Source organism: Lactuca serriola, chromosome 7 (genome assembly GCF_051521515.1).
Source record: "Lactuca serriola cultivar US96UC23 chromosome 7, Lser_US96UC23_V15, whole genome shotgun sequence".
In the NCBI taxonomy this organism is placed as follows: Eukaryota; Viridiplantae; Streptophyta; class Magnoliopsida; order Asterales; family Asteraceae; genus Lactuca; species Lactuca serriola.
The window spans coordinates 391671-405373 of NC_136414.1; the positions used below are offsets into that span (position 1 = coordinate 391671).

A 13703-nucleotide genomic window follows, 5' to 3' on the forward strand; every position below is an offset into this window, starting at 1 on the left:
TATTTATTTTGTACGACGAATAACCATTGATCGTTGGATTGAACGGTGAGATTGACGGATGGGGTACAACCTCGGTACATCATACAGATCGTGCTTGAGAAGGAATACCGACAATGGTATTACCGACAACATAGACATTATCGACGACATATTTGTTTTGTCGCTAGTAATACCGTCTTCAGTATTACTTGGATTTCTTGTAGTGGTTTTATAGTGTCAGGATTTAAAGATAGATGAGTGAGTTACTTTTCATATATTTTCATCTGTATTAGGGCATCCACAATATACTGAACTCAACAGAGTTCAATGGATTGTCACATCATCTTTCTACAATCCATACAACTCTATCATTTTTTTTACAATGCATTAAACTCTATAAAGTTTAATAGAATGTTACAAAATATAATTTATAGTAAATATTTAAAAATTAAAAAATTTTCCTTTTTGCCATTAGAGAATTGAATGACCATTAAAGTCAATACCAAAGTGACATCTCACATTGAAAAGTTTCATCCATTGAATGACTATCTTTCAACAATTTATATAACTCTATCATTTTTTCCTACAATGCATTGAACTCTAAAAAGTTCAATAAATGTTACAAAATATAACTTATAGTAAATATTTTATAATTTATAGTAAAATATATAACTCTATCATTTTTTCCTGCAATGCATTGAACTCTAAAAAGTTCAATGATGATTGAATTTCAAATCTATTAAATGTAAAAGTTTTATCCATTAAATGACATATAAACTTGTCATTTCATTCAACTTTTTCATTAAACTCATCATTATAAATGCTCTTATCAAATCATCATATATTAAATGTCTTAGCATTTCTCATTAAACTCATCATTATAGATGTTCTTATCAAGTCATCATATATTACATGTCTTAGTATTTCTCATTAAATTCATCGTTATAAATGTTATTATCAAGTCATCCTATATTACATGTCTTAGTTGGTCAACACAACCCAAAACCCAAATGGTTCTTTTCAAGGTTTTTCAAACCAGACGTTTCAAGTAGCGTGGACGACGTTAAGAAACCATGAGCACAAATTGTGAAAATTGGTCTATTTTTTTTTATACTACTTATTTCGCATGGGTCTAAGAAATAGGGGTTATTTGCGTACTTTTCTTATTAATTTCGGTTAGTTGTAGGAAAGAGAATCATGTTAGAAAGAGAATACAAGCTTTAGTATTCTTTGGGTATTGACCGTATTGTCCATGTGCTATGATGATTTGATTATATGTCTCTTTTTCACCATGTTAGAAAGAGAATCAAGAAGTTTACTATTTACAATATCATGCCGCAAGATAAATCATTTCAAGGTTCAGACAGGATCCGTGGGACCAATTGTCACGAGAAGTAGAATTGATAATAACAGGTCCACAGGCTGATTATAATAAGTCCAAAGGCTGATTTGTTCAGCAAGATTCAAAGATATCCATTGGATCATAACCGAATATTTAAACACAGTAACTTACAGAAAAATGAGCTAGTGAATTGCAAAATTAATTAATATTACATCAAACAATCAGGTGGGAAGGACTCGACCACCGCTTTTTTTTTTGGGCACTGGTTCTTCCGATCTAGTATAAATACATCTTGTGCTTCACAATGAAAACGTACGTACTTGTGTTGATGAAAGGAAAGTAGATGATGATAGTAGAAGTATTCCATAAGTAATTGGTTTTGGTTGTCCTCACCGGAGGTTTCGATAAATTTACAATTAGGCAGCTGGGACCTTAACCGGGTAACTGTCGATCGAATCGGCCCAAGGGTTAGCTTCACACCCTGCTGGAATCGGCTTCAGTGCTCTCCATACCGCACTGTTACACTTGAAACCCGACCCAAAAGCAATCTGCCACACACGATCCCCTTCCGCAACCCGTCCCTTGGCCTCTGCATACGACAACTCATACCACAAAGAACTGCTAGACGTGTTCCCGAATCGGTGTAGCGTCATCCTTGATGGCTCCATGTGCCTCTCTGTCAGATTCAAATTCTTCTGGACCTCATCAAGCACCGCTCGCCCACCCGCATGGATGCAGAAATGCTCGAACGCCAACTTGAAATCGGGAATATAAGGCTTCACCTTCATTTTAAACACTTTCCTTTTCACCAGCGTCAAAAAGAACATCAACTGTTCCGAAAACGGCAACACCAGAGGTCCCAAGGTTGTAATATTTGTCTTGAGAGCATCTCCAGCCACGGCCATCAGTTCCCGAGCGAGCGAAACCCCCACGATACCCTTGTCGTCCTCTCTCTGGTACACGCAGTTGTAGCTGTTGTCGTCGGCTCCCTTATGCGTCCGCACCGTGTGGGCCAGCTCATACTTGGATCGGCGTCGGTCCCTTGACCTGTTGGAGAGCAGCATGGCGGCTCCGCCCATACGGAAAATGCAGTTACAAAGAAGCATGGAGCGGTCGTTTCCCGAGTACCAGTTGAGGGTGACGTTTTCCATGCTCAAGACGACGGCGTAGGTGTTGGGATTGGCCTTGAGGAGGTGTTGCGCCAAGTCGATGGAGATAAGGCCAGCGCTGCAGCCCATTCCCCCGAGGTTGAAGCTCATGATATCTGGTCGGAGCTTGTAGTGGTTGACAATCATGGAGGATAGGGAAGGGGTGGGATTGAACAGGCTGCAATTAACGATGAGGATGCTAATCTCCTGCGGTCTAACGCCGGTCTTGGTGAAGAGCGAGTCGAGGGCACCAAACATAACAAGCTCCGCCTCGGCCCGAGCTTCTTTCATGTTGAGCTGTGGGGGTCGAGCGGTGATCCCTTTGGGCAGATACGTCTCGTCTCCTAATCCTGACCGGGTAGAGATCCTTTTCTGGAAATGCAACGTATCTTGGTTAAAAAACCCGGATTCTTCGGACATCTTGGTGAAGGATTCATTCGGGATTTTGCGGTCTTGGTCGGGTTTGTAGCAAGCAAAGTCGACGAGGTAGATCGGGGTGGGACGCTTTGCCCAGTAAACCCCGGATAGGAACAGAAAAACCACACAGCCTGTTAGACTGGTGGCGGTGTCGAAGCTGGTAAATATTTGCTGGGAGAAGTTGTGGAGCCTTAGCCCAGTAAGCTGAATCAAAGTGGCTATGAACAAGGGAAAAACAAGGACAAGCATAACAAGGGTGGCCGTATTACAAGAATACCCATATCCAAGCTTCACGTATTTCAGCTTAACAGACTGTAAGAAATCAGGAAGCTTTCGACGGATCTTAATCACCACGGAAGAAGAGTCCTTGATTGCAAGCTCCGCCGTTAATCGTTCCTTATCCATATCCACGGTACTATTATGATCCATGGCGGAAATGAAAAAAATTGAAATTCTAAAAAATAATATGTAAAAATTTATATATATATATATTTATTTATGTATGAAGGAGTGTAAAAACCGATGTACGCTTGGAAGTGTTTGGGAATTGGTATTATAAAAAAAAAAGGAGGGGAAAGTGTGCATATGTATATAGCAGCAGCGGGTAGGGAAGGTTGGGTGGGCAGATGATGGTAAAGGTAGGCTGTTTCATTAAATGGTGGGAACGCAGGGAGGAAGATAGCTCAACCACCTACGAAACACGTTATTTATAAACAGACTCCAATTCATCTTCACGCATAAATACTTAGTCAAATTATCATTCAACCATATTGTATATAATAATATACATCCAAAAAACCTATTTAATTTTATTCTAAAAGTGATTCTTAATTAATAAAACCAGCTCAACGTCAAAAAAGTAAAATCCTCTCTTAACTTGTGAAAACCATTTTGAAATAAATAACTAAATAAAAAACACAAATATTTTCTATTATAGCCATTACAAGTTTCCTCTAAAATAGTTTATATATGTATTATATATTAATCCAATTATATCTTAGTTAGTTTTGTAGTTATTCGAAAAACAAAGTTATTAATAAATTTCATATAACAAGTAGCTAGAGATTAATTGCTAAAAGAATACCAGATATAGTTACAATGTGTTATGCTTTCCTTCAAAATTTAATGATGTCCCATTTGTTTCCTGTCTTGTTGTGAATACCATCCTTTTTCAAGGGCTCCTCCTTGCTTTTCCTTCTCTTTTTTGGACCAACCAGCATTTCTTTATTTACAGTTTTGTTTTAAAGTTTATTTATCTTCTCTATATATAGAGATATGATTATATTGTGTATATATGCTTCTTGCTCTTGTTTTTTAGTGCAACTGAAAAATAAACACAAAATCCATAACATTGAAATTAAAAAATAATAAATGCATGCCTACTTTTATATTGAAAGCTAAGGGATCAAAACAATCGCTACACCGTAATATATATATATATATATATATATATATATATATATATATATATATATATATATATATATATATATATATATAACACTCTAGCATCAAATTAATGATATATCTAGATTCCTCCCTAACAAGGAACACGTATATTGAAACTTGATATTAAGAAATATAAATGAGAATTAAGTTACAATGGAGAAACTAAAAAGAATTGAAGAGATGTAAGGAGGCCGGTGAGGGTAGGTGACTGCCCATCTACAAACATTAATTATAAATACGTACATTTCGCATGCATGCATTTTGTCTGGTATGTGCAACTGTGCAAGTGGTCAAAGATACAAGGCTGGAAATGGGTATATATAAGAGGTGGTTACATTTCCTTTCGGTTTAGGTCCAGGGGTCCCGATTCTTGTCTTGGATTTTTACTTTTCCGATTCTTGTCTTGGATTTTTATTTTTCCTCAACTTTGTAGAAACCAAACAACTATTCTCCCTCCTAATTACAAATCTGAATTAATCATTTCTCTAAGGTTTAACCCAAAAAAATGAGAAAAATTAAATATTCTCCTTATTTTCTTTCTATTTATTTCCTACTCGTTTAAAATAACCCATAAGAAAAAAAAAATAAACATTATTTTATTTTTTTTTATTAATATCATATAAAATAATGATATACCGAATAAGAGGATTTTTCGAAAAAAATGACTTTTTTGAAACGATTAATGATAATATATATAAACCCAAATTAGCAAGTAGCTAAGATAGGGGAAAAAAGACTAATTATAATATCTGTAGCCCCCCCCCCCCCCCCCCCCCCCCCCCCCCCAAATTTAAATTAGCAAGTAGGGGAAAAAGACGAGAGGAAAAAAATACAAAGGATTACATGAAATGGAAATTAAAATGGAAAATCGTACCAGTCTACCCAACTATGACTCTTGTTTCCTCTATATTTCTACCGGGTATACAATTGTTCAATGACGAGGTCTGCGATTTTTGTCGGGGGAACATCCACTTTCTTGAAAGTTTTATCATTTCTCGCATTCCAAATGTTCCAAATAGTAGCAAAGAACATCATATTGAAAATCTCCCTTTCTTTGAGCTATTACCCCATGAAGCAGCATGATCAATGAACTATCGAACATCTGTGTATTGTCTTCCTTGTAAGTCGTTCCATCTCAGTAACGAATATCGATATCGAACTGCTTTGGTGTACTTACACTCGATGAGTCGATGGTCTGTGGTTTGAGTACATTGTTCACACAACTGACCAACCGTGCTTTGGATATTTATACATCTACCTCTTAGAGTGTCTGCAACTAGGATCCTCCCCAGGCATCCCTCCAAACAAAGCACTTAATTTTTAGCAGGACCAACTTTGACTAACATATGGAGGGACCAGAGTATTGGTTAAGTTTAGACTCCAACAATTTCCTCATAATATTCATCGAATAAAAGCCATCAGTGTTTAGATTGAAACGGGAATCGAACCAACTTATATGTGTAAGGTCACACCTTATGATCTGATGAGTCAAACACATAACATGCTGATCTATCAGCGTCAGCGTCTAAAAGTCGACAGCGCCAATATCACAACTTCAATAGCGTCAACACTTAGTATAGTTATCCGATTGTAATCTTTTGTATATTAGGTAGTTATTATAGATAAATATAGAATAAATATCATATCTCGTATCTTTATGATAAGATCGGTTCTTAGTATAGATTAGATATAATCTCGTCAATCATGGGATATACATGTATAAATTAGTATATATATACAGTATTAGGGCAAACCCTAATGTTGGGGTCTATTACTTTTGTTTGTGGCTTTGTGTCAATTGTCTTTGTGAAAAACTCATCTTCTTGGTGAAGACAAAATTTCTTTTCTTGGTGAAAGGAACATTTGGAGAACTCTTGTGTTATTTACTTTCTGTTGATTATTTTGCTTAGATTAGTTTTGCTTTTCTTATTCATACTTGGAGTGTATCTGATCAAATACAAACTTTTAATTGGTATCAGAGCGGGTTTGGGATACACTTATGTATTCATGTCGGTTTCAATAAATTCCAAATCCGTTGGTCTCAATAAAATTCCTCCCTTCTATGAACACAACTTCGCCATGTGGAAAACCAAGGTCATGGTGGTTCTTGAAACCATTGACTATGAGATGAAAAATATCGTTGAAAAAGGTCCCCATGTTCCCATGTACTAACCCGTAGCAAACAACGCTCCCGTTGGTCCCCTGAAGCAAAAGCCAACATCGAGTTATGATGACGATGACAAGAGACTACTCGATATTGACGTGAAATCCAGAGCCGCTATTGGAAATTCTCTTCCATACCACGTGTATCATCTCGTAAAAAAATGTGAATCAGCCCAAGAGATGATGTTCACGCTGACGGTGGCTTATGAAGACACTATGGATGTCCAGGCTACGACCATCAAAAATCTTAATCACAAATACGAGCATTTCTTTTCTCACCAAGGTGAGTCTCTTACTCAAACCTTCAATAGGTTTAATTGTTTGGGTAATGATATGTGTTGGCTGGGAATCGTTAAGCACTACTCATAATTGGTTTTGAAGTTTCTCGATTCTCTCGGGAAGAGCTGGGAACATCACGTTGATGTTCTCAAGAACTGTGAGAAGATCGATTCCATGGATCTGAATTTGTTGTTCCGTAATCTACGAAATTATGAAGAGAACTAAGCTCTTCGCAAGGATATCATGAAGGACTCGAGTAAGGAAAATTATGTTACACTGGTGTCTCGAAAGGAAACAACGAAGGACATCATGTTGTATTAGGTGTCTAAGCTCATAACTATAATTGGTATATACTAGAATTGATAGTAGCATAGTCCTTTTGGGTTGCTTTTAAACTTAGCAATTAGACATGATGATTATGGAGAGAGAGGTTAATTTATTATTTGAATAATAAATTGAAATGATTGATTTATTAATATGTTATGAAAATAAAATATTAATTAGAAATCAGATTATTTAATTAATAATTTATTAGAAATTATTTAAAATTAATTTTGGGATTAATTAAATGTGCAGGGTCTGTTTGGTTATTTATTGGAAGTTGAGGAATGGATCCCATGGACCTCCTTGGATGAGGGGGATGAAAATCACTTGGGGAAGCCCAAGGAATTTCGTCCAAGCCCTTGCATAAGGAAGGGAATAGGTTGCTTGGTCCCCAAGCAAAGGGATTAGAGTTTTCTCCTTAAACCCTAGCTTTGTCAGTATGCTAACTCAGCTATATAAATGACCATACCCTTCATATTTTCGGCACTCCTTCCACTAAGAAGATCTGGATGAAAATCCTACACCTCTCATCTACATAATACTTAGTTGCTAGTCTTGAGTGTGAACCATCATAGGCATGACACTTGTGGTGCTTGCTGCCAAAAGTTTTGAAGAAGGAATTCAAGATTGTGCAATAACAATCTTCAAGGTAAGTTTATTTTTTCTTATGAATTAGTTTTCATTGGAAAGTTTTGTAGGATGACAGTTCATAATATGTTTCCTATATGTGAAAGACATAGATCCTTATTAGGTTGCGTGTGCCCTAATCATTTAATTGTTTAAATGTTTTTCCGCTTAGAGCATTGTAGTTGACCCTAATAACCCATTAGTGGTATCAGAGCCTAGGGCAATCTTTCATATATTTGCACATTGGTGAATCGATCAAAAGTAAAAAAAAAAAAAAAAAAAAAAAAAAAAAAAAAAAAAAAACTTGTTTTTGGATTTGTAGCAGCTCACGTTGTGAGCATTGATGCTCACGACGTGAGCTCAGCTCAGGTCTGATTTTTTTGAAGATTTTCTGCCGAATCTGCTTTTGTTTGATAATTACTTGCTATACTTATCCTACAAATCGAATTTTGGTGTATCTGTGATGATAAAATAAAATCCTAGAAGTTAGAAGATAATTATTTGACTTGATTAATTGTTTTGTTGATTAATATGATTGATCTTTTAAATGTATAAATAATAAATCTAGATATTAATTAAAATTAATAGTTAATGTCCAATATTGTTTGGTATATTTTATAAATTATTATAAACCTAGTATTTTGAAAAGTTTAAAATACATCCTTATGGATCTTATTATTAAATTAATTAAGTAATTAATTAAAAGACGATTAATAAATCCATAAAATGGTTTAAATTTAATTAAATTAAAATTTTAATTTATTAAAAGATTAAACCCTTAGGAGTTTTAAAATGTTTTAAAATACTCCTTATACTATGTATATAATTAAAAGTTCAATATATATACATATATATATATATATATATATGTATGTATGTATGTATGTATGTATGTATGTATGTATGTATGTGTATATATATATATATATAAGAAAATTCAGTCGAACCGCTAGTACGCCTCATTCACGAAGCCATACTATAAGGGGAGTTTAAGGAAGCGGAATATAAAATGACCGTCATTGGGTATCCATTTTTACCCAATGCTTTCATTCAAATACGTTTCATTTGTAAGGTAAATATATTTATGTCTATTATTATGTTGATCTTTATGATAATGAGGTTAACATGATAGGTGCGGTTATTTAGAGTTAGGATACAATTTTCTGGTATTTCATGCGTATTTCGTGATCTGGTATTATCCATCTCCACCATATAGGATTCTTTAGGTTTTTTAGATTTATGTTTTAGCAAGGATCTTAAACCTATGGGTTATAAACTTCCTTAAGTATTTGAATCAATTAGTACTATTTGCATGTAAATTGTTAATAAAAGAACGTATCAGTCTTTGCCGACGGATCCTAGGGTGTGTCCATTGCTCCAATAAAAAATACTCTATCCCAAGAATTTCCTCCTTGATCCTTTAATTTCGGATAGTCTCTCTTGAAGTGCCCAACCTCTCTACATTCAAAACAGTTGTAACTCCCACCAGTGTCAATCTGTGGGTTCACTGTATTTGTTGGTCTCCTTCAAAACTTAGCGGTGTGGCCCTTCTTATTGCAGTTTTTACAAAACATTTCTATGCATGCACCAAGGTGGTGGTGGTTGCATTAATTGCATAATGGAAGGTTCCATGCGTGTTGTCTCAGTAGGGCGGGTGATGTTGCCTTTGTTGCATATACTGCCATTGTCTCCTACTTTTGCTTAGAAGAGTTCCTCTAGTTTCTCTTGTACTCGCCACCAGACTTGCACTTATTGTTTCCTGGCTTGGGAGGGTCATCCTTTGCTACCATGGTTCCTTTACGGATCTCATTGTTAGTTAAACAGAGGGCTATGCGCTTAGCACTATCATATTTTGTTGGACGTGTAGAGATAACCATTCCTTGAATTTGTGACATCAACCCCAAGATATATCGTTCAACTTTCTTGTATTTTGGGGTTACAAATTCCGAACATCGAGTGCAATGTCATTAAACCTAGTAGTGTAAGCAGCGATTTATGAACCCTTCACTATTCGGTTCCAAAGTTCCTGTTCTAGGATTTGCATTTCCTCCCTACGACAATATTCTTCTATCAGCATCACTTTTTGTTCCTCCTAATCCATGGTGTTTGTAGCACTAATACCTATCGTTTTGCATGGTCATTCCACCATGTCAATACTACATCGGAGAATATACAAAGAGACAAATCGGATGTTGCAATCTTTTGGACAAAAGCTTATTTGAAAAAGGATTCCATCATTTCAATCCATCTCATCAGACCCACAAATCCTTAGTTTCCTTATAATTTCTTCGTTCTTCAATTCATGAAGTCTTTGTACATGCGAGTTATTTAAGGCCCTACATAATCTACACGAGAGTTGCTCCCAATATCATTTCCATTTCCACTTCCATTTCCAACACACCTTATTCAGATGCGGCGTTCCATATCGTCTCATAGTTAGACAGAGCCTCGGTGATTCACCGTGAAATTATCTATTCGAGTGCTGTTAAATCTAAAGGTGGTGTTACCACTGGAGGTGGTTGTGGTGTTGGTTGTGCTGGAGGTGTTAGTGGTATTGGTCTGGGACTGAGTCTCATACGTCTTTTTCTTGGAGGCATTTTCTTAATGTAATTAGTAAGGAGCGTGTAAGTTGTATAAAGCGTTTTTTTAGTCATTTGAATATGAGTGTTAATGACTAATCGGTTACAAATATCACTGTAATATCTCCCCAAAAAATCCTTAGGATTTTTAAGTTGGAATGGTAATATGTATAAACTCTACGATAGTCAATAAAATAGTATAAGCATATGCATCATATTTTCATATAAACCAATTTAGTTACATTAGTTTTTACATAAAAAAAGGTGTGTGCATGATTAGGGATGGTAAAAATCACTATACATGGATTCACAAAAGGTTGACCACAAAATTTGCAAGATGAACTCAACGCTTGCTAACGGCTTCTCCCAACTAACACTAATATTAACTTATATATATATATATATATATATATATATGTATGTATGTATGTATGTATGTATGTATGTATGTATGTATGTATGTATGTATGTATGTATGTATGTATGTATGTATGTGTATATATATACTATATACTACCATATCTATCTGAATACCATATCCCACGATACTAGCCCAATACGTGAACTAGCTCAGTCATTTGCATTTGTAGTAATTCTACCCTCTACTCAGCATTGGTTTCCCTGCTATTTGCAGCATGAGGTTGAAGCTCTATTCTTGTGAACCTAGTATCATGAGCTATAATCTCTACATATGTGTCATTTATATGATGGTAGACATCCATTACGAACTCTTGATCATGATCGTGTTTCTCCTCAAACTTGTGCACTGATCCAAAAAGATACATGGCATTGTTCTCAATAATATTGAGCTACTCACTCATAGTTTGTGGTTGTTTCCTAAGTATGAAACTGTGTGAGTGTAAGAGAGGTACAGTGTTATTAGCAGTGTCCATAGTATGTGGGGGATGTGTTCTAGATGTCTAATCAGTCTCAAACTTGCGAGTGACTCCTCCTTCAACAACCAAATCATCCATAAAGCTAGCGATCTAGGTAGGATCGTCTCAAAGCCTTTTCAAATCAGCCAAGGTGTCTCGAGGAGTTTTCTTGATCTTGATGTGGATAGGAATGGATTTACAGTCAATATGCATCATCAAGGGTCCTTTTGAGACAAGGCGGTTAAGAGTGCTTAATGGTGGTAGGGGTGGTGCTTGTAGTTCATCTTCTATCATGGGCTCCTCGTCCTTCGAAGGGTCGGACTCATCACTTGGTTCCTCTTCAAGCTCAACATTATCCTTGAATGGCTCAAAATATCCATCATCTAGAGGTATCGGGTTGACTAGTGTGGGAAGTTCGGAGAAATAGGGGTTCCCTAGTAGCGGAGAGAATAGTAAAATTTGGTCTTATTTAAATGTTCTAGGTTTATCCATCCAAGAACCTGATCCATGTTAGTTTTTATTGACTTATATAAAACAGGGTTGATGTTGGTTTTATGATTAACTATAATACATATATTTATCATATATAAGTATTTTAAGGTGTTATCAAGGATTCTTGTGATTTCCTAAGTGTTTTTGTTTGTGTACTAAACTGTGATCTTGTTTAAGTTTATTAGAATCTCCAAGTATTTGGCTTTTCAAATATTGTACCCAAGCTTAATAGTGTGTTTTATCTAACCATAATAAAATGTAGTTGTGTAAAATACATTTAGTTGTGGTACAAATCATGTACTGTATTTCTATATCTTGCATTTGTTATGTGTATTATTAATTTCTGTTTGGTACTTCAATGCTAGCAGATAAGGCTCGGCCAATCAAGATAGTTAAAGGGCATGGACCATTTTGGCATATAGCCATACATAAATCCAACAGCCCATGGAAAAAAAATCCATCCTAGACATCGTTCCCGTAAGTAACCTATCTGTAATATAATTAACAGTACTTTTTATTTGTAGGTTAAGGAATATACCTAACCTAACAATGTTAGCCCTAGGATATAGTTGTGATTTCCTAAGAAAGTACTAGTTCTCGATAGTCAATAGCTCTAATACCAATCTGTCACACCCCTGGCCGATTGCGGAAATGTTGGGTTTTGGGGCTTATTCATGGATCACGACTCATTTGCATACATACAACAGTACAAAAATGTAACATAATATGGATTCTATTACTGAATAAAAGAGATTACATCATATCTGTTTAGTTATTACATAGTAATTCAAGTACGATGCATGCCTAAACAGATAGGCATTTAAACAAACAAAATGCATAACTATAATAGATAACAAAATTTCCAAGAGTGCTTATGAGTGTTTGTGACTCCAGCTTTTAAAGTTCCTAATAATATAATGCGTTTTGAAAAGTACGTCAACATAAAGTTGGTGAGTTCATCGGTTTTAACTCTGGTACTTTTTATAATAAAAAATATATTTATACAATATGTATGTATGTGTATATATATATGCTTTTCCACCTTATATAAAATTGTACTTTTTATAAACAAAAAGTATACATTTACAGTATATAAGTGCTTTTTAACTTATATAAAATAGTACTTTTATAACCAAAAAGTATACATTTATAGTATATAAGTGTTTTCTAACTTATATAAAATAGTACTTATATAACCAAAAAGTATATGTTACAGTATATAAGCATTTTCTTACATATATAAAATAGCCCTTTTATAACCAGAAAGTATACGTTATAGTATAGAAGTGTTTTCTAACTTAAATAAAATAGTATTTTTTTATATAACCAAAAATTATATGTTTACCGTGTATAAGTACTTACCGGACTTATAGAACAAGATACTAGTAAACCCTACCAACATGTATTCATTATGTATAAGTGTTTACCTGGCTTATGTAAAATAGTATGTGTAAACCCTACAAGTGTGCAATAGATCAATATAAGTCATATTTCAAATTATTTGAGTACTTTTAGAGTGTCCTCGGTGTTACCATGAGACTATAACCGGACTATATGACTGTTTCAAGCCTCTGTTTGGCACCATCATGGTGCACCGTTTGTTTACCGTGTATAAGTACTTACCTAACTTATAGAGCAATATACTTGTAAACCTTACACGTATGTATCCATTAAATGCCAGTGTTTACCTAAGTTACGTGAAACTGTGTATGTAAACCCTACGAGTGTGTAATAGCTCAATATAAGTCTTATTTCAACTTATTTGAGTGTTTTTAGAGTGTACTTAATGTTACCATGTGACTAACCAAGCTATATGGTTGTTTCATGCCTCTGTTTGGCGCCATCGTGGTGCACCATGCGTTGTTGTGGTGTGTTGAAAATTCTCGCGACGCTTCATCAATGTCGTAAACACAATGGACAATTATCACCCATTATGAATGGTCATTAAAAGGTTGTATCTAGCAACCATAATGGGAGTGTCAACCCGTATAGATATATACACAACTTCCTCACTCACTCTGGATTAAAA

The 13703-nt window shown here is 35.2% G+C and overlaps 1 protein-coding gene across 1 annotated transcript; it reads right to left on the minus strand.

The window, feature by feature from the left end:
* Positions 1-1488: 1488 nt before the first annotated feature.
* KCS1 (3-ketoacyl-CoA synthase 1) lies at positions 1489-3552 on the minus strand. The gene has a single exon (XM_079011251.1). It carries the CDS (start codon positions 3313-3315, stop codon positions 1738-1740), a length of 1578 nt encoding a protein of 525 aa, XP_078867377.1. The 5' UTR covers positions 3316-3552; the 3' UTR covers positions 1489-1737.
* Positions 3553-13703: the final 10151 nt, after the last annotated feature.